The sequence below is a fragment of the Gavia stellata genome, chromosome Z (assembly GCF_030936135.1).
Source record: "Gavia stellata isolate bGavSte3 chromosome Z, bGavSte3.hap2, whole genome shotgun sequence".
Lineage (NCBI taxonomy): Eukaryota > Metazoa > Chordata > Aves > Gaviiformes > Gaviidae > Gavia > Gavia stellata.
Genome location: NC_082637.1, coordinates 46,563,627 through 46,591,109, shown reverse-complemented (window position 1 = coordinate 46,591,109; position 27,483 = coordinate 46,563,627). Strand labels below are relative to the sequence as shown.

The 27,483-nt window shown below is 38.8% G+C and overlaps 1 protein-coding gene across 2 annotated transcripts in view; it reads right to left on the bottom strand.

Annotated features, from left to right (window-relative positions):
• DAPK1 (death associated protein kinase 1) overlaps positions 1-27,483 on the bottom strand; it is a 100,496-nt gene that overhangs the window by 21,338 nt on the left and 51,675 nt on the right. For both annotated transcript variants that reach the window (XM_059834422.1, XM_059834421.1), the window contains exons 3-16: positions 16,313-16,451; positions 14,238-14,367; positions 13,907-13,955; positions 13,732-13,758; positions 13,157-13,309; positions 12,964-13,009; positions 11,245-11,334; positions 9,856-9,948; positions 8,394-8,513; positions 7,157-7,255; positions 6,250-6,348; positions 4,985-5,083; positions 3,277-3,474; positions 2,045-2,242 (exon numbers count right to left, since the gene is read on the bottom strand). In XM_059834422.1, coding sequence (XP_059690405.1) covers positions 2,045-2,242; positions 3,277-3,474; positions 4,985-5,083; positions 6,250-6,348; positions 7,157-7,255; positions 8,394-8,513; positions 9,856-9,948; positions 11,245-11,334; positions 12,964-13,009; positions 13,157-13,309; positions 13,732-13,758; positions 13,907-13,955; positions 14,238-14,367; positions 16,313-16,451 — 1,540 coding nt within the window. The remainder of the gene's footprint in view (positions 1-2,044; positions 2,243-3,276; positions 3,475-4,984; positions 5,084-6,249; positions 6,349-7,156; positions 7,256-8,393; positions 8,514-9,855; positions 9,949-11,244; positions 11,335-12,963; positions 13,010-13,156; positions 13,310-13,731; positions 13,759-13,906; positions 13,956-14,237; positions 14,368-16,312; positions 16,452-27,483) is intronic.

Sequence of the window (27,483 nt, the reverse complement as noted above, 5' to 3'; positions counted from 1 at the left end):
TCACTTATTTTCATGCTTTCAATACTGTTCTCCCTGTTTCAACCCTACTTTCAGAAACAAACTCACAAAATTACTTCACAAAAGAGTATTTGAAAGCAAAGCTAAATTTCTGACAACTGGACACTGAAAAGATGCCCGGTTCCTCAAAACCCTACATCTCAACTCAAACAGCATTCTAGCTTGTATCAGAAACAGTGTGGCCAGCAGGACCAGGGAAGTGATTGTCCCTCTGTACTTGATAGTGGTGAGGCTGCACCTCGACTGGTATTCTCACTACAAGAAAGACATTGAGGTGCTGGAGTGTGTCCAGAGAAGGGCGACGAAGCTGGTGAGGGGTCTGGAGCACAAGTCTTATGAGGAGCGGCTGAGGGAACTGGGGTTGTTTAGTCTGGAGAGGAGGAGGCTCAGGGGAGGCCTTATCACTCTCTACTATTACCTGGAAGGAAGTTATAGAGAGGTGGGCGTCTGTCTCTTCTCCCAAGTAGCAAGTGATAGGACAAGAGGAAATGGCCTCAAGTTGTGCCAGCAGAGGTTTAGATTGGGTATTAGGAAAAATTCCTTCACTGAAAGGGTTGTCAGGCATTTGAACAGGCTGCCCAGGGAGGTGGTTGAGTCACCATCCCTGGAGGTATTTAAAAGACATGTAGATGTGGCATCTTGGGACATGGCTTAGTGGTGGACTTGCAGTGTTAGGTTAATGGTTGGACTTGATGATCTTAAACGTTTGTCTTTTCCAACCTAAATGGTTCTGTGATTCTATGATTCTAAATAAATGTTCTACTGCACATAGTCTGTGGAAGAAACAAACAGTGCCATGTGGGCAGATGTGGGACAATGCCAGATGTGACAACCAAAGACAAATGGTTATGCTAATGCACTCCCATTACAGGCCTCACTGCTGAAGAAGACCAGTAGAAATAAAGATTCTCTATTTGATAAGACCCAAACTCACCCTGGCTAATACAGAGTAAGTCAGTGCTTTGGTAATAAATGGAAGTGTTAACTAGCAAAACATTATTGCCAGAATATGTAACTTTTCCAGAAAAACAAATGAGCTACAACACCTGAATCAAATAAATTGAAGATACCAACATAAAGACTCCTATGAATAACTTTTAAACTTTATAGCATATAAAAATTAATTAGGGCAGAGGAAGACATTCAGAGCTAAATATCAAGCTCTAATCCCCACAGCCTGTCAGCAGTGTCCAATGGCTGACTGTAACCTATTCAAACTAACCAAAGGAAAAGTTTCCTGAAATAGCTTATTTCTCTCTTTAAATATCGCTAGGAGGAAAGCCAGAATATTAAACCTGTAAAGCATCCCATTCAGTGATCCCATACACTGCAGCACTAGCAGAACAGAAGAAGCAAACGGGGCACTAGTATATCAAAGTTTAGGGATAGGCTATTAAATATTCTCTTTGGAAAGTGCTTGCAACAATTATGGACAGTTCACATTTTTAGCTGGTAATAATCCAGTGATATGCACTGGAATCAACATTTTTAGGGCTGTAATGTTTCCCAAGTGTTTCTGCAATTGTCACGTGTTTGTAAAACAACGATTGCTAAGAAAGTTCCCAAAAAGCACCTCGGTCAGACTGCTGACTTAAACTTTTGAAAATAATTTTAAATTTAACATTTTAATTCTGAGATTTCCTGTACCCTGCCAGTGACAGTTTGTTTAATAGATAAATTACAGCTATTCTATTCTAACATAAATGTTTGATTAGGATTTATTTTAATAAATCAACCCAATGCAGAAAAACATAAACCAGCCAATATGACACTTATTTTTATAACCGGGAATAGAATCTGCAGTTGAGTTAAATTCCTTGTTAGATGACAGTGTAGATCTTTTAATGTAATGTGAAGAATTCAAAGCAGATTTTTCATAAAAATGTACCGCTTGGTACAACTGGCCACTTTAAGAGGTAAAAAAATAAAATGAAAAACATTTTTCATTTCAGAGACCTGGAAAAGGTCATCTAATGCAACAGGTGAGCTATTAAACAAAGAAGTTCAGTACCTGTATTCCATTTACCTTATTAGTGACATCCAAATTACAACTTGCTTCACAGAGTGCCATCACAATAGGAACATTCCCATCTTTGCAGGCCACATGCAATGGAGTGTTGCCATGCCTGTCTTGGAAATCTACAAAACATCCTTGACTGATGAGAGTTCTAACTACTTCTATTTGACATCTTCTCACAGCAAGGTGTAGGGCTATATGGCCATCCTGAAATCACAAGACAGCTTGTGAGATTTAATAATGCTAAAAATCAAAGCATTTTGCAGAGTCACAATCATTTCATGTAACTGGGTGCATTTCCTTGCCTCAAGAGTCACAATGGTTTCTATTTTTGTTTTGAGGGTGGAGGCAGGGAGATGTAGAGTATCTGTCAGAACAAATCAGCTATGGGATGAAAGCAAATTTCTATTAAGGCACTGGGCTTTGCAGTGGAATGGATGAAATACAAATACACATTCTCTGCTGACGACTTCCCTAGGAGGTGGGAGAGTGACCAACTGTAACAACCAGCTGAATATTGTAAACCACTCTAGTGTTTACTGACAGAAGTTAGTGATGCAAAAATCATGCAATCTGCTTATTCATCAGCAACTTTAGAGACTGAGCTTTTCCTCTCTGTGGAACAACCTAAAGGGACAATGTGACTGGAAAAAACAATTTAATTCTTTTAGAAGCAAAAGCATTTTTCTGAACTTGCTTTAATAACTATTTAGTAACTATCAGCTATAAAGGTAGCTAAAAGGATAAGCATACCAAGAGTACAAGCCATGAAATGCAAAATTTATTCATTGGGATTACACCATGAAAGATAAAAAATTATTCTGAATCAAATAGAGTTGTGTTTTTAAATAGCTGGAATTTAGCTTATTGGAAGTAGGTGTGATTTATCCAACCCACAGGAATCAAAGGCAAACAGTAAATCCATCTTTTTTCTCTTAAGTTAATAGTTCGTTGCCAGTTACAGAACCCAATGTTCCTGCCATTTTTCACAGTGTTACTCGTAAGGCGGTAATGGATAAGGTGATAATGAATCAGCAAAAACCCAATCGTGGAAAAATAATCAGTGGGCAACTTTAAAGACTACTGCAGTCATCAGTAGTCTCCGTGTGAACTGCTCAGAAAACCCATGTCAGGGAAACAATGCTGGCTTGCAGCATTCAAATGAAGCAATTCAGAGATACAGCTCTGTGACACCTGTGATCTCTCAACGTAATTCGTGACCAAAAGCAACTCAAACTAACCTTGTCTACTGCATCAAGGTCAGCCCCGTGTTCTGCCAAGCATTCCACAATATCATGGTAACCCCTAGCAGATGCTGTCAGGAGCGGAGTCTCCCCTTCTTTGTTTTTAATGTTCACATTGCAACCTGCTTCACAGAGTGCTTTGGCAACAGAGTAGTAGCCATGCCAAGCAGCACAATGTAGTGGGGTTTCTTCTTCCTATCAACATGGAAAATAAAAACAAACAACAGAGCTGAACAAAATGCCAGGAAGAACAATTCCCCAGCTTAACTTAGAAAGACAGGAAAATGACACGAAAGAAAAAAGACAGTCTACTAAGTAAACCCTATAAAAAGATGTAATTTCTAATACTGTCATTCGCAAAGCAAGAATAACTCCTGGTGACATACCAAGTGATATCATAACGCACTAGATTTTCATCATTATTTGGATTCTGAGAGTCCATATTTCTTACCACAAAACTATCTACTGACAACACCTTGCCTGTCAGCAGTCTGTTTAGATGCTTCCATGCTCCTGAAACTATCTATCTTGGTTCTCTCACTTGAAAACTGACCCTCATTCATAAGCAACACCTACATCCTGTGTGCTGAGGGACTAATCCAGTGTTTAAAACAGATCGCTCACCAAGGAGATGCAAATCCCACTAGACTTGCAGTTTGAGGCAGACCACTCTGCTTACCATGTTCAAAAAGCACATCCTAATGATTTAGGAGCGTAGGCAGTGACTTGGGTATTTAGAAACCCGAGTCCTTTAAATGTGCATCACGACAAGCCTTTGAAACTGCAGGCATTTTGAGTTCAGTTGTGACTGAAGTTCTAATTTGCTTTTTGCTTGAACCCAGGAAGCTTCAAAATATTCATCTTCTTCTTGGACTTCATAACAGTTACGTGGAACATCATTAAGAAACTCAGATGTTTTACAAAAATACGCTACTGAAAGTAGCCCACTGAAAAGCAGTGAGGATTGAAACCCACCGAAAAAGTCATTCTACCAAATTCTAAGAAATGGGATATCCTTTCTGTACCTGGCAAATATCATAAGAAGACAATCGATGCTGATAATATTAGAGGACTTGGACTGTATACAAGGTTTCTGTAAAAATCTGAGGAAAAGAAATAGTCGAACAGCACGTCCTGTGATCCCTTGGCCTGCTGCTGCTTAAACAATATAAAGCTAGTCCTGCAGGCTGCAACACTTAGGGAGCCTTGTGGAACTCCCACACACAGTTAAATTTGGGTCAAATGGATGTTTTTTTCTATTAAGCCTTTTCTTTCCTGTTTTCTCATGAGAGTTTAGAGCTCTAAAGAAGCCCTCCTGCATCCTCCTCTCATTTTCAAAAATGACTGCTTGACACTCTAGAAGAGTCCCATGACAGCTAAAAACAAGCTGAAGTCAAGGCAGAAACTAATAAAAAGCTTTAGCTGAACTCACAGAGCACACACCACCACCCATACCTTTGCGATGTTGAGTTTCTCCATCTTTAAGTTTTCATTTTTGAGAGAACCTGTGTTTTGTAACAGCAGTTGGTTCACACACAGTTTTTTGCATAGTCTTCATCCATTAAGAGGTATCAAAACCTCCCATAATTCTGTTATTTTTTTCAAATGCAAACATGCCAGAGGCTACAAGGAAAGACTAAGGATTTTGACCACTCATACTAAAGCCTTATTTGTTGAAGAAAAACGGACAGTGTCAATGACTCACCTTGTCTTGAAAGTTTGGATTGGATCCAATGCTACAGAGAAACTGAACCACATCCACATGCCCGTACCGAGCTGCGACGTGGAGAGCCGTCTCCCCAGACTGCAATTACAGAAGAACAGGCCAGTGTAATTTCATATGTCAACCCTATATATACACTGCTGTGTACAGCCTGAATGCCTGTAGGCTGCACGGGGTAATCCTCTCTCCCAGTGGCACAGCTGCGGTCAGTAGAGGACTCCCGCTTACAAAATGTAGTTGTACATGACAGATGCACCACCACCTGACAGGTTATTTTCTTCAAAGGCTTTCCTTTTTCAGAACTTATTTTCCTACTTAGTTTCTTCCAGGTCACAGCCACAATGGGATTTCTGAGCAATATCAGTAGGCAACTGTGTGTGCAATTGGTGTTGAAACAGATGTCCTATTTCTATTCATATACTTCTGTGTGCCCCCCCTTCCCCCATATATACAAATGTAAGGAGTTGGCCTAACATCTTGGCATATCCTGGTGTATTTTGGTCATTACATGTAATTATTGGCAACCTTTTTTTGAAATTATATGAAAAAGAAATGGTGTTTTTATTAAGAGAGCAATCTCTTTCCTAGTAGCCCTATCAGGAGGTGAACACTGATTTTGCTAATGTGCCCTGCCTTGCACTAGTTCCCTCAACAAAGCAAACTGTGTTTCACAAGCATAATTGCCTCCGTACTGGAGCTTTGGCTAGTATAAAAACATCACTACAGTGAAAGATTTTAACAGCAACTAGTTTCTAATGCAAATGTTGCTCAAGTAACACTCCTGGAGACAAGGTAAGTACTCATCAGCTATAAATTGTTAGGCTTCATTATACTCAACTTAATAACAGTCAAATTTACTTGTCAGACAAAAGTGATTTTCAATCAAGAGGAATGAAAAACAGAATCACGATGTTACCCTTAGTTCCAATGAGAAATCTCGTCTTCAAGTGAAAATTAATTTAGGTTTGTACTTCCCCACCTACCCACCATGTACTCACCACATTTAATATGCGTGCTTAGTTAACATTTGTCAGGAAAATAATCAGTACATCCAGCTACTTTAAAGCTGTGTTATTGCAGCCCTGTATGTCAGCTTATAAAACCACACTAAAAAAAGACAGTCATATTCTTGGCTGATTTTGGCACACCTGAAAATCATTCCAATTGAAAGACCTCTCTCTTTGCTAAGATAAAGTTATAAAAAAAAAGGCTCTCTGCATGAAAAATGAGGGGAATTTTTTTCTTACCTTATCCTTAACATCCAAAGGACATTTATTATCACTGAGAAATTTCAGCGTTTCTATATGACCATGCCGAGAAGCCCAATAGATTGCATTAGATCCAGCCTGTCAAAAATATTTTATTACAGATATTACCGATCTATTTAGAATCCTAATTCTAGGTTTTCAACTGAGGTATACATGCATGTAGATGTACACAGATATATTGAACAGCTATTCAAGCTTATATGAATATATTTACTTTTTTAAAAAAGTCTTCAAGTTGGTTCAACAACCCCACATACCAACAATAACAACAAAACCCCCTCTATGCAAGGATGATTAACAGGATCACTAACTGTTTGCAAGGATAATCTTCTTCCCCCTTACAAGGGAATTTTTTGGGATGAACCGTTATGAGACAAAAAGTTTTCTGGTGCTTACTTTACCATCCATTAGACAGAGAAGCAGACAGTGCTTCAAGTTTGCTTTAAATGAGCCCCAGATCATTATAACACATTTTGAAAGAAACCTTGTGGCAAAGCATACCCTCCATCACATATGAGTTATAGTTGTGATATTCCCCATCAATAAAATGTGCATTTATCATTCCATACTGAATAAAGTTCACCATTGTGTTTTAGGGCAATCACTAATTTGAACTAACTGAGGCAATTTTGTAAGCACTAACTACATTTTAGGATTACTATCATTCAAATTACGTCAGCTAATAAAGTGATCAAAATCAGAGGATATGGACTAGTAACAAATAACATTATTAAAGATTTGCTTTTATCTTTTTGCTGTGGAAGACAGAAAACAGAGTCTACAGCCCATTTTTTTTATTTCCAATACAACTTGGTCTGAACTGCTTGTCCTCTGCTAACTGTATTGAAAAACTTAATACGGAATGGTGACAAAGCAGAACCCTGACCTTATCTTGAACATCAATACGAGATCCACGCTTTAAAAGCAACTGAAGCATCTGAATGTTTCCACAGCCAGCAGCAATCAGTAGCGGAGGTGTTCCATGCTAACAATGAAATACAAGCAAGAATGATATATTTAAGTTTTGAAGAATTAAGAAAAGAGAGTGGAATAGAAGGCAGGCATTGAATGGCATCTCTGGACTTCCAGTTCCAAATTAAGTCTTCAGGGAATACTCTATAGAAAATAATTTGTCCCTTTGTCCAGAGAAATTTATTGCACAGCAATCTTCCATATTTTTGGGATGAATTCACATTTACTAAATGATACCCCACACATTAAAGACATGCTTTTCAGATTAGGAATATTAATGTTAGCTCTCATTAGACCAATTTGGCAAGGATGTTCCCCTTTGCAACTTCTTTATATCTACGTTTTAAGCCAGATTACCTAAGGTGTTTGCCACACCACCTCAAAGACACAAGCCACCAGCAACATATGGGAAAGTTAAATGGGACTGCACCATTAAAACAAAAAATACAGTGATTTCTCGAAAGGTTCAAGACCCCATTGCTTTACTTTTGTAGTGCTCTTCATGAATATTTCTCAAAGTATTTTATAATGAAGGTCAGTACAACCATTCAAAAAAGTGAAAATTAAAGCAGCGATGATTTATCCAAGGTTAAACAGCAGAGCCAGCAACAGAACTTTGGCCTCTTGGTCTCAGTTCCAATACTCCCATTAGTACAGCAGCAGCACACTGAAATACTGTCGTAGGCAAGTAATTTAATTTCTGAAAATGAATGCCACCATTGAACATTATGTTCACATAACCAGTTTCGGCAGTATGGGACTTTTGTTTCTAACAGTGCTTTGCAAAGTCAGTTTTGGCAGTCTGGTTATTCCTACATATTCTGCCATCTTCACCTGCACAAGAAACAACAACAACAAACAAAAGCAAAGGCTGATATCTGATATACCACAGCTCTTGACAATAGATTTGATTAATACTTTTTTAAAGGCCACGGCAAAACCCCCCCATTTTGGGCTCCATTTTCAGGTAGTTTCAGAAGACTGAACACAGAATACATTAAAATTTCTCTTGAAGAAAAGCAGAATTATTTTGCATTCACTTGTCTTTTCCTTTTCATTTCAGGTGTTTCATTTCTATTTTACAACCACGTTGCTCTATTCAACACGGTGATAGCTAGTCCCCCACGCACCTCAACACAGACCCACACTACCTTGTTGGGTTGATTGACATCGTAATTTGTCAGAGATCCCAGAAGGTGCTGTAATCCAGGAACATTGTCATCATTGATGGCATGAATAATAGCTTTCATCACAAAAGAATCTTCCTCATCCTTGTAATTAAATGAGAAAGAAGAAAAATTGTTAGATTCAAGGCAAAAATGCCTATCTCAACAACTGCCAACACATCTAAAAAAAATTAAAACAGTAAAATTTTCAAAGTCTTTAGAGTGCTTCAGCTGCAAGTTGAAATCCTGCGTGAAGCATATGGCTAACATATACACATGTTATTTGAAAACCCACACCAAACTCCCCACACTTTTTCTAGTACAATATGCTTCTCTCTTCTTCACACACAAACCTGTTATTCATTGAGATTCCAAGCAGGTTTCTTTCATTAGATGTATTTTCTTTTTCCTCCTACAACTTTCAACAAATGCAATACTTGCATTAAGTGAAACTAATTCCAAATATATATGTGAACATTAAAAAACCCAAGAGGTACAAAAATAAAAACTGGAATATCAAGTTCCATGCCATCGAGGAATATGACACAGAAGAGGTAGTTTGGACCAAGCTTTCATCTATTCAAATGGATCAGTCAAAAATCTAGAACATAAGTAATGAGCCTAGACACCTCTCCAGGTATAATTTTGTTTTTCTTCCATGTGCTAAAATGTCAAAGAACTGAAATTCCCTGAGCCCCATATTTGGATCACTCTTACCTCCTCTCTCCTGAGGTTTCAGATTTTTCAGAACACTAACATTAGGCTACAATCCTTTCTGCTGCAACACAGGTATGAAATGCTAATCCAATGTTAAAAGGCATACTGATAGCTGAGGTGGGGGAGGCAGGGAAAGGAGGGCAAGACCAAGACAACAAAGAGCATGGAAGCAGAAAGATAAGAGGAGGCAAAGTGGAAACAACAGTATGGAGTTGCACAGGAAGGACACAGGGAAGATAACATGGATAAAAACAGCTTTGAGAATTTTGGAAGTTTGATACCAATTAATGCACAGAAAAGATGAGGTTACCCAGCTCTAAACATATTAACATACATACTTTGTTGATCACAGGGAATTTGTGAAGTGTGTATTAAAACCTGGAGAGTAAGCTAAATAAGAATGCTTTTCGACTTACAAGCATTTGTAATTACAAAGCATGCTACAGTACAAAAAATCCTCCTGAGTCAAACTTCAAAACCAAGACAGATGAATTACTGGTACCAGCTATCAGCCTCACCATGGTAATTCATAAATTTCAAGGTTTGTGTCATGCAGAAGATCACACTATAGATAACTGACCTCTGTAGCCTTAAAATCTATTTCTTCCTACATATGAGATTAATTAATTATGCACATTTTCAATAGCCCAATATTTCTGTTAGAATAATTTCAGAAAATGTTACATTTCAGATATAGTAAAGCATTCTAAGCATATAAGTACACACTTACCAGAGTATCATCACTCCTAGCGACACTCATGTTACTTCTGGACAAGAAAGATCTTGATAATCTTTGGCACAAGGATATTAAGCGCACTGATTGCTTTTTAAAAATAAGAAGAAAAAAGCTATATGTAAAAAAAAAAATCAAAACAGAATACTTGTGATAAGATGCTAATGCAGAGATTTCAAAGGAATACTGTCGTATTAGCAAAACAGAGTTTGACTTCAACAGCTCCCATCTCCTTTTTATACTGCATTTGAACCTCCAATTTGTTTTGACATTTATAACCCAAATAGGCTTTTCATATGCACTAAGCAAAGCTACATAGTATTTTTGGATTACTACTATTTCACCAAGCTGTTCAAATACAAAGCAAAACAGATTTGTATTGCATCCTCTTGTTCACCCAGAAAACATTTCCATGCACATATTTTAAAGTATGTACACACAGAAAACCTAAACTGAGTGTAAATTAGTTGACAGCATTCCTTTAAACACCATATTACAAAACAGTTTAAGATATTCCTAGACCCACTATTTCATTCTAGGGCAGCAGACTAGCACTTAAATTTTACAAATACCATACATGTTCAACTAACACAGACACTAAACTACAGCAAAAGAATTGTACTGCATAGCCAGGTATTTTGTGCCTTCGGACCATAGCTTAGCAAAATCACCCTATTTCTTGGCCTGTGTGACAATGAATGAAACTCCTTTTCTAATAATAGCGACCTCTGTTGTCTCATGTTTCATCTCTCCTCATGATAAACAGATTTCTCATACAACAATCCTGCCCTCACTTAGTACCAGTGTGAATTCCCCAATGTGCACACTGAAGGAGGAGGGATAACTGTCTTGATGAACTGCTCCTTGCACAGATCAACGCTTTCAGCTAATACCTTGCCCCACTTCTGGAAAGATTAAGTGATGTCAACCTTCTAAACAGTTTGGCAGTCTCAGACCAGAAACCCTTTGCAAAAGAGAGGAGTTTTTCCTTCCTACTCTGTAGAGTGTTGGCATAACTACTGGAATAATTAAGTCTGTGAGGCCTGCTTAAGGGATGTTTGATTTACTGGGATCACTGTCAAAAAAACGTACATACACTTAGAAGTGCCTTTTCTCTGTAAACATTACCAAGATAGATGATGACAGCATACAGCTAGATGCGTAAAACAAATAATTCACACACAAGCATTTGCATGCAGATCTTTAACAAAGAAGTCTTCTCCAGTACCACCATACTCAAGCACCTAATTTATTCCAAATGACAGAGGAATGGGTTTCTTCTTCCTTTTTCTCCACTCAGAAAAGGCACTGATGTTTCTCTGGAGCAGGTTAACACTACTGCATTTGTATGTCACCAACATTTTGAAGATTTATTGAATGACTTACTTTCCATTTTCGTCGTGCTGCGAACTTTTTGAATTTCTCCATATTCACTGCAGATGCTTTTCTACTAAGTGCTTGCTGAGTGTCTTTAGGCTATGCGCAAAAGGAAAATAAAGCTGTTGTAAAATATCCCACAATTACAACCAGAACTTTCATGAAGCACTTTCCTGTATGTAGGACTCTGTCGTTCAGTGATGACTGCCACTTACATTGTAATAGTATAATCATACTGTAATAATAAAGTAATGGTAAGCACATCATTTTAACATCCACAGCCTAGTGGAGCATGCAGATGGAACTTCTTGAGAAAATGCCATAAAGGAAATCCAGACCTAAGAGTATTTCAGGCAATACTAAAATTTGTTTCTTCCTTTTAAACAAAAAAAGCCAACAGCCAACAGAACATTCAGCTTTATCCTTTACCTCCCTTTGTTACAGAGGCATTGGATATCTTCTCCTAGATAAATCTTTTCTTCTGGGAAGATTTCCTGGCTGATTTTAAATGCAGTTAAACTTTGTTCCAGTCTCAGTGTAATCAGCTGGATGCTGCTGCGACCCAGAAAAATCTCATCCTACCTACCTGCGCAGCAAGCTCTAAGGCTGCATGCTTTGAATTTTCTCATAGGCTAATACTAAGCACCAATGACCAGTGGAGTATAGCAAATTTTGCACTATATGATCCCACACTTGAAGTCATTTTTATGGAGAAATGCAGGTATAGGTAGTGATGGGAAGGGGCAAAAGAGGATATGACCAGTGCAGTGGGGGGAGAATGCATGGAAAGTTAAGATACAAAGGAACGTAAGAGGGTACAAATCAACATGTCTTGTTGCAGTAGTGGAGACATTAGTCCGTGAGAGACAAACTTGGACAATGCTTGGTTCAGCAGTTTAAAAGATCATTTCAACATGTTCAACATGTTTCAACTGTTTAAGATTACCCCACCAAAAAGTCAGCAAAGCACAGTCAAATTTATAGTTTGGCGTACTGGTGTAGAAATGTCTGCCCTAGGATGCTGAACTGTGAACTGGAGCAGCTGTGGCATTGGTAAATATTCACTTCCCTGGGAAGTGGAATGGGGTCAGATACCCACTGTGCATTCCCAAGACCTGGGAAATCAATGGCACTGAAGAGGTTTACTACTCACAATAGGAATGTGATAATGGAATTGAAAAAATCAAGTGGCAGGTATTACCACACACATTAAGAAGAATGATAGGTCCCATTTTCTCCCTCTCAACCTAGCAGCACCACAACAGCTTGATCCAAATCAAACACTGTGGAACACTGAAAGAAGAAGTGGACCACCACCCCGCATCGACTGCTTTCTTCAGTCTAAGGAGGAAGGACAGAAGACAGATGACCCTTTTTTGCCCAATCTAAATAAGGAGATTAGAAGATGAAAAATGTGAGGGGAAATTGGACTGGATTCAGAGAATGTATCTTTGTCAGTGCAATGCTCCCTGAAGATCAGCTTCTCTGCCTGAGCATGATTTTAATCTTAATAGTGGGCTACTTCCCTATGCTAACTTATATAGAGGATATGTTAATGAAGTCCACATTCTGCATGTATTAGTTTTCATACAGACAGCTTTCTAAAGCAGTAAGTTATATTAAATGATCATGTCAATTTTCCTTGTTAAGGAACCTGAAAAGTGAAAGCAAAGTATGAAACGAAGAGTGATTAAAAACAGGACAACAGAGAACGAATTACATGCTAACCTTGATCCAAGGATGCAGCAAACTATCTTGAATAGTCATTCTCTTCCTTTAATAGAATAAAAGATAGAACTGTTTCAGATAATAAAAATATATACTGCTATATGTTTAGTAAACTAACATCTCAAAATACTATGTAATTTGAAATACTAGAGACATAGGCTACAACAGTGCATACACAAGAGAAACAACTCACTTTGGATCCTTGACTAAAAGTCTTCGTATAAAATCTTTAGCTAGGGCACTGGTATTACTGAAGAACTCTTCTTCAAATTCGTAATTTACAGCAGACACATTTGCTAATGTTTCCTGTTTGGTTTCTCCAAGAAATGGTGATGCACCACTTAGACTGCAAGGAAGACAGAACATTCTTCTCATTACATGTTGTAACATTGCTTTTTCAACCCTCTGAGATCAAATAACACCAGAAAGTGAACATTTTTCTTTTCTGCTTTAAGACTGCAAAGATACTTTCAGGAAGTTGTGATCTAGCAGGGCAAAAAGCTTTGCTGTAATTTCACAGAACATTGACTAAGACAAAGCTGCTGTGGAAAACCTGCAGATTTGAACACAGCTTCCCATGCTATGTCTATGCTGATTAATGGCCACTCTTTCAGTAATTATACTATTGCTTTTATGATCATTCAACTTGAATCATGATGTGCAATCAAAATGGTTTGACTTGTACAGACACCACCAAAAACCCACAGGATAGAATCAGAATTAAAAAATAAGCATTTGCAAGAACCACCCATAGATTTTGGTACTTACAGAATGTAAGTTATTACACCAATGCTCCTGGAGTGAAGGGGGGTGGGGGTGGGAAAAAAGGATGAGCCAGAGGGGAGAGAAATAGATGGAGGGAGAGAGAGGAGAGAAAAAAAAAAAGGTTAGAACATAAGAACAATCATGAGAGATTTATTTCAAGTAAGATCCAATAACTTACCACATATCTGCTTCAAGACCAAGAGGCTCATAATTTACTATTTCAGGAGCTAAAGGAGAAAGCAGGAAGATCAGTACCTAGTCAAAGAACAGATCTATGTCACTCTGAGCCTATGTATGTCAGAGATAATAAGCGAAGATGCTGATAGATAAAAACACCTTAATGCAAGTCTAAGTTGGAACTGAATGCTACAAATTTCTTATTTAAATTTCAAAATGTCATGAATTGCACACAAATTACATAATCTGTAGCTCAGCCAAACCAAGCTAAGCCACATGTACTGTATCACAGACTGAGAAAGAATAGTTTGAAGAAACAACAGTTTTCTCACCAACAAACTCTGGCGTTCCGAAGATATTTTTGAATTCATTTCCAAAGTCAATTTTGTGTGCTAAACCAAAGTCAATAATCTTGATTCGAGGCTTTGGTACATTCCTGTCCAACAACATTATGTTTTCAGGCTTTGAGAAGGAGGAAAGGGGAGAGAAAGAGAGATGATACTTAAGTATGAAATGTTTTGACACATACCAGCATTCTTCAGCACTGAACACTTCTCTACCTCCTTCAGCCTCTTGAATTATCTCTTCAGCAGAAAAATCCCATCTTTTCCTATTATAATCTAACATATGCTAAAGATTAACTACAGCAAGTTAGGATTTTACGGTTGATGACAGGATGCTATGATTTCCACAGGGCCAAGATTTTACCTCTTCTAGATACAACAGTTGCAGTTTTCCTGTGGACTGACCCTAAGTGAAACATGCTGTCTTCAGTAAAGACCACAACCCCTGCTCCACAGCCATTTGAGCAGTGCTGGGAGCTTGCAAGAAACAAACTCCTGTAAACTAGTATTTGGGCTTGGTTAACACTGCTCCCTGAAAGACGTTTCTTTCACACTGCACAAGCAATCAGGGAGGTATACCTTGTTGCCTCTGGATCTCCAAGAGGAACTTAGGAGTGGTCCATCTCCCAGATTTTAAGGCTCAACATACTTAACAAAAAAGGGTAAATAAAGAGCAGGTTCTCATGTCTTTTCTAGCTATATTTTAAAATAAGGACTCTGGATTATTTTACAACAAAGATTTGCAAAAACAGAACAAAGTTAGAAAATAAAGTGTCAAGATTATCATCAAAGGAGCCTGCTTCTGAACTCCACCACTTGAACTAGCATACAGAACCGGCTACTTCTTCTCCATATCCTGTCATGTCCATAAGCTGGCATGCTCTGAAGTGTTCCTGGAGCTACATCCATCCTGCTCACATTGTTAGGGACTTCCGGAGTCCTTAAGGACAGCTCTTCATCATGACCCTTCTTACACCTCTCTTCCCCAATTACAGGGGCTGATACATGCAAATGTAATTTTCTTCCTTTCCTCCCTACATTTTTATTGCATATTTTTATTGCTCTGCATACTTTAGTTCTTGCTGCATACTTCAATTCACATATTCTTGGTATCTAGTGTAAGGATGCTTTGTTTTATTACAAGCACATCAGCAAAAACTTACATTTCATATTGTAAGAAATGTATTTCTTACTAGATTCACAATTCTTCTCTCTTGCTGACTGTCATACAAAGACCAAATATATTACTGTAGGTAACAAGGATGAGACTGGAAAAGGTATGCTTACCCTGAAAACCATTCCCTTCCCTACGTCACCCACAGAACACAGCATCCCTTTCAGAACTGCACTGCAATATGATAATTATGCCTTCTTTTCCTATTATAGACATAGCTGCCAACTTCAGCAGACTTCAGGGAATGTTCAGCTGCCTACCTCTGAAAAAAATCTTACAGAGGAAAACATTCTGGAATCAAAACATTAAAAAAGCAGTAACTGAGTTTAGATACAAAAGCTCTCTTTTCATTACCAAAAGGATGCAATTAACAGTTTTTCTAAAAACAAACAAAAAAGCCCCAAAAGCAACAAAAGAAAAGGAAATTATCTGCTCTGTCTGCTCAGTAAGAATCTTTGTACTTAACTCTGTACTGTTTCAATTTAGTACCTATAAATAATGTTCATTTATACATGTATATATAAAATGTATACAACAGCAAAAAAAAGAAGTTGGAAAAAAGGCACCCTGTTCAGAATGTTTCATCCAGATCCCATTTGCATTCCATAAAATCATAATCATAATTTTTATTTCAAGATTGCTTCCTCAGAATGGTTTAATTTTGTTGGAAGTTGCCATTTTCCATGAAGAATCTTACATTAAAAACAGATAGGAACTATTTACAGTTCAGTAATTTCTTCTCAATGGCTGAGCCTTCCCCTGCCTACATAAACCAGCAAAACAAAACTACGGCCAAGATCTGTACAATGGCAGATTTGTGGCCGGTGTTACAAAGGACTTTTAACGGATGTTGCTTACAGTTGTCAAAGTTTTTATGTGCTCAACACACCTTAAGATCAAAGTGGGCAATTTGCAGAGCGTGGAGATACTGAACACCATTAAGTATCTGCTTGAGAAATTCTGTGGCTTCCTCCTCTGAGAGAGATTCTTTCTCAGCTAAGAAGTCGAAGAGCTCTCCACCTGCAACACTTGGAGAGCAGAAGCAGAGTTACTGACAAGCTTGCTTTAACCAATGGGTTCCTTATAGCGTAGCTATTCTCAGACCAGCCTTAAAAAGGATCCAGATGCTTTAAATGTTGTCAATATCGAAAAAGAAAATGAAAATTACTTAATCCAATACCCCAAAAAATTAGTAACTACCCCTCCTCCCCCTGAAAAGAATACAATAAAAAAAGTCTGATTTTCAAATAAAAATGGTTTTAAAAAACCAAACAAACATGGCTGGCTCGATCTAAATTTAAATTAAGTAAAAGCCACTTACTCCTTGTATGCACATTTAAAAGAATAAAATTAAATGTGAAGTAAGTATACTCAAAACATACTAATGTAATGGGACATCTAGAAAATAAAACATGAATTGGCTCATACTACCAGTAAAACATCAGATTTCCACACACACACCCTCTGAAAAATACAAAATTTAAAGCTTAATTTGAAATAGTTACTGGTAGCTGTCCTACTATTCAGTTTCTAAACTCCTCAAAGCATTCAACTCTTTGAAAATATATTCTATTCTTTGAAATAGTGTGTTACATTCAGCATGTGTGTTGTATTTGTACTCTAACATCACCACACCTTTCCTACAAGGAAAAGCCATTACTCCTCTTATGACTATTTCCATCAAGTATTTTAGCTGCACAGGCAGGAAGAAAAGAGGTAAGAAGTGAGGAAAGTACACAAACACATCCAGATTTTTGCATGGGAGGGAGAGGAATAAACTGAAGCTGACCCTTTTCTCAGTTCAGTCAGCAGTCTGGCAGGAGTGATGATACCTGTCTACAGAAAAAGTGATATTGAAGTGAATAGGAAATATGAACTACAACTATTCTTAGAAACCAACCAATCTCCTTTCAGTTTAAGGACATATACTGAGATGACTGTCCACTGTGGCAAACTGTTTTTCCTCTTTATAAAAGCAGCACTATTATCTAGAAATGTCTTAAGAGACCGCAAAGATGGTCATATTATCCCCTACATTTTGCATTATAACGATATTAAAAAAATTTCAGAAAGTACAGCCTAATTTATGTTGCCTTTCTGTAGTGACAAAAATAATCTGTTCACGATTTAAAGTTCTGATTATGAAAAATAATGGGATTAACATACAACAACAGCTAAACAGTCTGGGCAAATTTCTGGAAATACATTTGACTTCTTTATCATGTCTACTTTTCAAGAGACTTAATCTGCATTATTGTAATGCAAATTGCATGAAAAGTGTATTTTAATGAGTTCTTGGAGCTTTCACTGAGCTGCCTAGACAATAATGAGAGTATTGTTTTGGGTATTATTTGTGTTGTAATATTTTCTGCATGAAAGCCATTACTGAAACAAAGTGACATTAAATATAAGAATTATAGACTGGAAGGAAGAGAGGTAATTTTAATAATTTTTTTGTTGTGGAGACATTAAGATGAAATTCCTAAAGATTAAATACAGTTCATTATTTTACAAAGGCTCGTCAGAAACATCTTACAAATGGATACACATGCATATTCTCTCATTCTTTGCTTCTGTCTGAAAAAATAGCAAAAGGTTTTCAGGCTAAGGTCTCTACCTCTGCAGCACTTTGTGATGACGAACAGAAACCTGGATGGTAACACAGTGCTGGCATTTTTCTTCATTTCCAATTACTGGGCTAAGGGACTTGCACATCACACGGAACTTATTTCCACATGTTTCCAAGTAGATGTTTGCTGCAGTTGCCGGGAGGCTGTTAACTGGAGCACAGCCATGCCACGCAAAGCAGGCAGACTCACTGTGGCTACTTCCCCAGCCGTGGGCAGCCATGGCACCAGTCACAGCAAAACGCAGCACCTTTACGCACTCAGCATGGTTTGCACCAGGCTAACTGTCACAGTTTGGTGAGCCGGCAGCGCTGGACCCTCGGCTGAGGAAGAGGCAGAAAGACTGCAACAAAAACATCATTATCCGGTCTGCTTTTCATGTAGATCATCCGCCCTGTGAAACTATAAGCGCCTGCTGATGCTTAAAGCATTCATCAGCTGTCACAAATGCAACAGAAGTACTCAGAGCATGCATCTTCAGTAATGCCAACTTGCAACATTGTGCTGCCTACTCTGCAGTCTAAACCAGACCATGACAACGTCACAGAGGTATGGGTGTGTTTTATGGCTGCTACAGCTTGCTCTTACTCCTGTTGGCATTTTAAAGATACACAGTCTCTGTGAAACTTACTAGTCATCTAGGAACAGCAGCATTGATTATACACATTCCTTTTAGATCCAAAAGAAAGATTTAATTCCCAAGGTTTACCTATTTTTGAGATATCTAACAAAGAAACGTAACTGTATTTGTGTAAAATGGAAAAAGCCTCTTCAGCTTCTTCTTATCTGCAATAATTCAGTTTTGTGCAATTTCACAGACTGAAAGTTTAGACCACATGAAATTACAACTTTGATCTACTTGCGTTCTTATGCGTCGCAAAGATGTCACATTTGTGAACAGTTAATTGCATGAGATCGCATACAGCTCTTCTCTAGCACTGTTGAGTGCTATTCTCCTCTTTGCCACAGGTTAGTTGTAGTGACATTTCTTTTATGATTATATCATAGGCCTTAGAATAGCATGAAAGAAAACGTTACCTGTATTTCACAGGTAACATACCCACTGCTTGCAAGTCTTGAAACTGCGGTCCAGAGAAGCTAACAGTTTAAAAAAAAATTACAATATTCTTTTGCCTTAGAATTGGAGGTTAATTAGCAAAAGAGGTGTATCTTTCCAAAGTGGTGTGTGCTTCTTTAGATGCTTAAGTACTCAGAGACTTGGCAGCCCTTGCTTAAGGAGTAGGCGAGTGAGGAGGGACTGGATGTAATGCACTCAAAGCTTTCTTCTAGAAGCAGCTGTACCTCTGGTCTGCAGGATTTTAGTCTGCCCCTTCACATTATGCACCTCATGCTTAATGCCTAGGGTGAGATCTTACGTGGGTTCACCACAGAGAGCAGGCCATTGCGACTTCCCCTCTTAGTAACTCCTCAGCTGCGAGGGGTGAGCTCAGGACCCCGTGTTCTCCCTTTGGGCGCTGGCACCGCTGGCAAGCACAGTGCCCAGCCAGCCTCTCCTCCTGCTAACTTTTACCGACAGGGACATAAGGCATGAGAGAAATGGGGTTTTACAGCAACAGTGAATAAAATCTTAACTACAACACACAAGATGACCTGGAAGCTCAGAAAAGCTCGGCTTCCCAGAAAGGTCCCTCTGCTTCAGGCGGCTTCCAGAGGCCCTTCCAGTACGTGAAGGGCTGCAACCCACGTCCCCACAGGAGCTCAGTAATGCAGGTTGTGTTTCTTAGCTTCCTCTTCACGCTCATCAGAAGACTGCTTATTCCCTACCTTCCTGCTGACTCCATCAGGTCCAATATTAAGCTGTACCACCACAGATATACAGAAAACCATGGTATCACTGCAAGGCAATTACTTGAAGCAAATCGTAGAGGGTTAATACAGGTCCATACTCAACATCCTTTACAAGTTTCACTTCCACAATTAATTCACTGGATTATAGTGCCCCCAGGTCTACCAGCAGAGTCTGCTTTCACAGGTTTCATAACCAGATTAGTTACCTAGAATCACTAGATGATCTTGACTGGACTTCCAGGTACCACAGATCAAGAAATGAGTTAGAACAAGCCACTAAAGACACCAGCTACGTAAGCTATTGCAGTCTTCACAAACCTCCTAAAATGCTGTTGGGTTTTCAAGCTTAGCCCTGTGCCTCAGCCAGGATAACACAGTACAATGGTAAATAAATACCGCACATTTTACTATCCCGTGGTCACCTTCAGAGGTGGAGCCAGAAGCCAAGCAGAAAGCCCCATTCCACCAATGTACCTGTGCATATCTTATCTCATGCTCAGAGGCAGTCTTAATCATAGATAGACTCGTGGAATGATTTGGGTTGGAAGGGAACTTAAAGACCATTAGTTCCAACCTCCCTGCCTTAGGCAGGGACACCTTCCACTAGACCAGGTTGCTCAAAGCCCCATCCAACCTGGCTTTGAACACTTCCAGGGTTTGCGGCATCCACAACTTCTGTGGGCAACCTGTTCCAGTGCCTCACTAGCCTCATAGTGAAGAATTCCTTCCTTATATCTAATCTAAATCTACCCTCTTCCAGTTTAAAGCCATTACCCCTTGTCCTATCACTACATGCCCTTTTAAAAAGTCCCTCTCAGCTTTCTTGTAGGCCCCCTTCAGGTACTGGAAGGCTGCTATAAGGTCTCCCCGGAACCTTCTCTTCTCCAGGCTGAACAACCCCAACCCTCTCAGCCTGTCTTCATAGGAGAGGTGCTCCAGCCCTCTAATCGTCTTCATGGCCCTGCTCTGGATTCGCTCCCACAGGTCCATGTCCTTATGTTGGTGGCCCCAGACCTGAAGGCAGTACCCCAGGTGGGGTCTCAAAAAGCGGAGTAGAGGGGGAGAATCACAAGGAGAAGGGGCAGACAACTCCATACATCAGTGCCTATGACTGATCTTTTTGAATGCCAGCTTCTCCCAAGCGCACTGGTTCCACCTCCATTACAATGCTGCAGCCTTGTTTCTACGTCAGCTTTGGGGTTGCTGGTGCATGAACACCCTGTTGAAACCTGGCTGAAACCAGATCATTGTGTGCATTTCCAGAGCCATGCAAACTCACTCCCAGCCTGCCTTTGGGGCTCTGCAGGGGGGCCCATGCAGCCAGCATCTAACAGACTGCTGCCAACCACGGACTGGCTAAAGATTGCTTCCTGAAGGGAATGCAAAGGCAAGAGGTGCCTCTACACTAAGCACAAGTGTTTCTTCCTGTACAGCACTTTGGAGTTATGTGTACCTAGTATCCTCTGGAAGTGCAGAGCTTCTCTCTTTTAAATTTCTCTGTTTGCTGGTAGAAATTAACAGACAGCTTTCTGAGCCATAATGCAACTCTGATCTCCAAAGTGCTAGCAAGTGACTGATGGGCAACAACCTATACCCCTTCAGATTAACAGAGGAACTTGGTTACAGTCAAGTCACAGCTAAATTCCTTTACGGCTGCAAAGCCTCTATGTTTACCTTCACATACCGTTTTCCTTTAAAGCATTAATTCTTTAATGTTCCTGTACAAAACCTTTCTTTTTACCCTTAAACTAAGTCATGATTTTGCAGTCGTAACAGGTTGTTCAAATACTTTGCTCAATAAAATAAGAATTTGTGATTGATGGAGGTCACATCTTAATTCTAAAGGACAGGTTTTCTTACTGACCATGTTATAACAGAGAAAGCCATAAGGGCTGAGTAAACCCATTTTCACTGTTACAACATGACTACATTTTATATTGTTTCTGAGCAGCGGAGCACATGTTTTTAGAAATATTTTCTATAAACATTTTCACTAAGAGCAAAGCTGGTATATATTGCTTCCTCGATATTTCTAGGCGGAGGTGCTAGCTTTCCCGAATTGATAGAAGTAAAATAAAGCTTTGGGTCAACTGCATTCTTTCTTACAAAATGCAATAATGGTAAAAGCATTTCCCAGCCTTCTCAAAGAAAGGCTGACAGATGTCTTTGCAACCCACGTATCTCCCTCTGGGAAAGAACACCTGTGGAACATCACATCTGTGCAAAAAGGATTTCTGTATAGTGCTTTTGCAAGTTACCAGGTTTTCTTAACTATGAAACAGAACTGATCACAAGATCTCAGAGGAAGTCATTATGGGAACCTACACACGGAACTTAGAACCATTTAACCTTCAAAGTCAGCATGGTTAACTTGTAATGACTCAGTCACATGCCATGTTGATCACATTGCTTATATTGCAATAGCATCTAAATGATAATTAATGATTATCTAAGGATTTCTGATAAAGTTAAAAACCCACAAACCCCAAAACCTAAGACCAAATCCCTTGTTTAAAGAAACAACCTAGTAAGTTGAAGCTTAGAAGGTTTAATTTACCTTGCTTAGATTTCAAACCAACATAAACTAGCAAAGTTAAAGAAGAATTGCAGAAGCAATTTATTCCATTTTTTAAAGCAGATTCACTTTGACAAATTATCTGAATTCTTCTCTCATTCAAAAATTTCTTCTGTTAACTTGCAGAAGAAATGTTTTCCTTAAGGATTCTGTGGTCAAATGTCTCTTGTATGACTCCTTGCATCATTTTGAAACAGAAGTTGTCTGCCCAACACTAGACTGAAATATTGCTACTTCCGTTTTATTTAAGGTTAAGGGGTTTTACATCCACTTAATTTCACAGCCTTTATGAATTGTGCAGTTACCAACCCACTCCTCAGAAGTACAAAGTACCAAATATTTTGAAAGCAGAAAAGGGCTGCTAGCTCATTACATTACCTACCCAGTGAACAACACTGTACTTAGTTTTTTCTTCATCGAGCTACCAAAAAAATCAAGGCATGTTACTGCATCACTACGCCTTGTCATTTTCACTTGTCCAGCTTCTATTAGAGACACCAACTGTCATGAAATCCTCTCTTTAGTGTGCCTAAATTCTTCAATTATATTGAAGAAGAAGCATTGGCCTGAGAATGGCCAGCCAGAAGAACACAGGCACCAAAACCTGGACTAAGATTTAAGCAGTGAAGATCCACTAAAAGGGAGGCCTGAACACTCCTGTAAATCTCTGCTGCACCCAAGCATGGCTGGTATTTAGGTTTTCATCACTACAGTTCCCTAAGTGTCCAGAGTATGGATAATGCACATGGTTAATGACACTTTGGCCCAGTGGAGCACCTTAATATTTTGATCCCGCCTGAGACATTCAGATTTAACTTATGAAGCGTTCAGGCTTAGCACACAAGAGTGCCATGCATTTTGCAGAGCCCAGAAGCCAAGCGCTCTGCCTCCAAGATGCGCTTGGTGCGTTGCAGAGTCACACTGGCTCTAGCTCCTTTTTTTTCAGCCCTGTCAAGCCTTCATTCTCACCTGTCTACATGTCCTCTGTACATCTATCTGTGGGCCTGCAATTCAGGATTTTGAAGTCAAAAGGTGGCACGACATCTGCAAGTAAGTGGTGCAGAGCTTGCTTACCTGCTATTACATCCCAGTAAGCACCGAAGATTGAAACCTCCTCTCAAAATTCAGTACAAGGCCATTCAAGGACAACTTTCTTATGACTTACAGGTAAAATTAGCAAAAACCTCTGAGCTATTTCTATCAAAAGACAACTAAAAATTAAAGAAACTCTGTGCAGACTTCAAGCTTCTCTTGAAGCCAAGCTATTATAAATGTAATAAGTTAAATTAACTCCCCAATAAGATAAAAGAGGAATTTAAAGTGTTCATTGTTATTTGCTCTTATTTACCTTTCAATGGGCAACTCATGACATCATCAGAATTCTTATACATGGATCTACCATTCTCTCCTTGCTCTGTTCTGTTTTGGTTAATATTATGAAGGCACCAACAAGGAGGCAACTCTTTCTGAGATATTTTTTGAATTTTAAAAACAGATATTCATCACTCAGAACAGTGCTACAAGAGCTAACGGTCTTAAATTAAGATTTCTAATTCAGAAATGAAGGTATGTTCTTTTGCAGAGAAAAGTACGAATATCTAACTCCATCCATAGCTTTCCAGTGAAAAGAGCCAGCTATCGCTATCAAGCTATTTTAAAAGGCGAGACCATCTGCATTACTTTTGAGCATTCTAAGGAGCTACTATATCATTTAGGATAAGGGTATTTATTCCTTGCAGTTGCACCAGAAACCATAACCAAGGCTCTACAAAGCACCATACACTGAGTATATTTTGTAGGTCTGCAGTCTAAATGAAGACATAACAAATTGGAAGGGAAAACAAAATAGAAGAGACAGAGATTATGCATCCAAGGTTACCAGTAGGCCAGCAAAAGGGGAACGAAGTAGGTGCAAAACGTGTTTGAGAGAAAATAATTATCACTGTGCAACAGAGGCATCTGTGTTATCTAGATGGTGAAGCCTGATAAAATGACGGCTTCAGCAGAGCTCACTGGAAATAGTTTAGTATTGCTAACATGTAACAGAGACTAGTTGCTGTAGCTGGATAGAAAAAAGTACTATAAAATTCTGACTAATTCAATTACTTGTGTGATAGGAGAAAAAACAACTATTACAGTTTTAAATTAGATGAGGAAGAGACAGTGCAGTGTCTTCCAGTTCATATCTAATATGCACAGCATTCTTTGCAAGATGATGAAAGAGTTCACAGGGTGGGCATTTCACAGGTTATTTCCAAATCAAGGAGACACTTGCCACTAAGTAAGACCTAGAAATATGAAAATACACCTCGTTTCTCTAAATATACCAAAGACTGTAATATAGTAAGGCTCTTCAAGGATATCTCATGCTTGTGTGCGACTGCTGAAACTTTGAAGGAAGCATTAGATTTTTAAAGCTTCAGAAATTAAATGTTTTGTAAATTTTTTTTTGTAGGTCAGTTTCCTGACATAAGGTAGTTGAGAGAAAAACCTCCAAACACCTATGTGGATAAAGTTTTTGATATGCAGCTCTGTTTTGCATTCAGTGTTGTGAGGACCTTGCCACTGCAATCATTAATGAACTGCCCACATATTTCTGCACACAAATTGCCACCTTGAATACTTTGCTGGCTGACGTACTATTTGCTGTGAAGGAATGAAGTGAAAACATCTACAGTCAGTCACTCCCCTCTGAAAGACAGCTGATTGATGATGCAGAAAAATGTTTAGGAGGCTGTACGCAATACTGCAAAGCTCTTGCTGAACCAGGAGATAAAAATCAATAGTGAAAGGGCAACGGAAGCTGTTGCCCAGGGACTGTGCACATCAACATCTACTGGCAGCCACCAAAAGGGCAGCTACAGTGGCTTGACGTCTGTGGGCTGCAGCTTCTACAAAAAACAGAAACCAGAGATACTTTTCCTCATCACTGCTCACATCATTACACTTGCTTACTAATATGAAATCAGTGTTTCCTCTGGATTTTGTTTTGTTATGAACTTCCCTTACATAGGTGGAATGTTGATTTTTAGTTTCTCTCTAAATTCAAGAAAAATTAAGTTACACAGTTAAGTTACACTGTCTATATGTGGTATACTGTCTCATGTTGTAGTCATAAAGGAAGAGAAGTCCCAAGAAAAATGCCGTGTTCTAATCAAACGGGAAAATGGTCACTACGGATGGATTCTGAGGACAGCAAAACAGGTTATTTAACGAGCTTTCAGCTTTATTTCTGTTTGTTTGAAATTGTTCTGTAAGAACAAAGAATGTCGGGGGAGTAGGTCCCCAGGCAAAATGCGAATACTAGAACATCAGAAGAAAGGGATTACATATTTAAGTGTCTAAGCATGCGAGTAAAATGACAATCTTTTTCCTTTTCAATAGCCTTACATAATATCATAGTGATTTTGAGAATTACAAAACTTTACAGCAATTAGTATATTCAGTTTACAAAGGGATTGCTAACATGTCATCTTTTCCTCTTTCACTCTCTAACTGAATAAATCTGTTACCTTTGTGATAGCCCAAATACCACTTCTTCAACTTAAAAGACTCACATAGCAGTTTGGAAAAGTGAAAAAAAAAGTCTCCAACTGAAACTACATGGAAATTGTTAACTAGTCAAAACAGTTAGCTAAATTGCAATGCAAACATTTTTCTGAGCTTCACACTATCAAGCTTACAAAATATTAACATACGTTGTCAAAAGCAGTATCTGCTTCCATTCAATGAACATTAGTGGGTGCACACACAGAGAAACTGTGCTGTCAAAAGAGCTCCTATCCCATGTAGAAGCGGGGCGGAGGGGGGGCGGCGGGGCAGGCAGAACAGCCCCATTCCTCCTACCACTGTCCATGATTACAGAGTCTTCCTCAGAGCTTCCAAGTCCAGACATTGGCCTGATTTCATCTGAACAGATTACTGAGCAGAAAGCAAGCCCCACAGAAGCAGTGATACACTGACAGTAAAGTTATAGACAGGAAGAATGTGCGAGCTAGTATGAAGGGGGGAGAGGAAGAAGGATCACACTAATTTTACTGTGTATTCACAACACATTTAAAGAGTTCTGAACAAAACCCAGGAGTAGTAGATACTCTGATAAGAATATAAGGAAGTTTACTTCATACACGTTGATAATTTAGCTTTTTCCAAAAAATACTTGCTTAAATTATCCAAAGTTGACAAACTAATGCAAGCGTATACTTCTGGAACTAAAAAGCCAATCCAGACTACAACAAGCATTACAGTAAACCATCACATGCTGGACTAGAAGTGTAAAAGTATGTTCTAACTTAACAAAGCAGTATCATGTATGTATATACCATAGAAAAGATGAAACTCTAAAAACTACTTCCCAGTTTTCTTTTTAAATCTATAATGTAAATCTACACATATGTTACTGAAAGCATGCACCACTAAAGTATCCCTATAAGGTAAGTGGAAATATAATTTACCAAAGTTAGTAAACAGGAAGATATAACCTACATAAGAAAAATCACACAAACAGCCAAGGGAAAGACACAAGTGCTGCCCAAGATTCTGGTACCAAATCATCTGCTTGCAAGAAATACTTATTCTAAAGCACATTTAACTGATACAGAGCAAGTATGGAAATAATACAGTGTCAGGCATGCAAACTCTGTAAAGACATGCACGTCCCACCAGCAGACACTGCCAAACTGTAATGGGTGACAAATGCTTAACTTCTAAGCTTGCAATCTTTGAGGAACTTGAAGCCAGACGTGAAACAATGCAGAAGTATTCTCTGCAGACATATTTTCCTCAATCCATTAGTAATAACCTTGGATGAGAAATGGGAACTAAAACAAGGATATGAAAGTTCAATTTACATTTCAACAGGACAGAACTGGTAAAATTCTGTTCTCTGTTATGTCGGTTAAAGAAGAGAAAAAGCATTCAGTGATGCTACTTTACTTTACACCAACATAAAACACAGTAAAATTTGCTAAGCTAACCTCCACTTAGAATCTCTATTTCCCTCTGCACTTATCTTCAAACAGTTTATTTAGCTATTCTTCTGGATCCGTA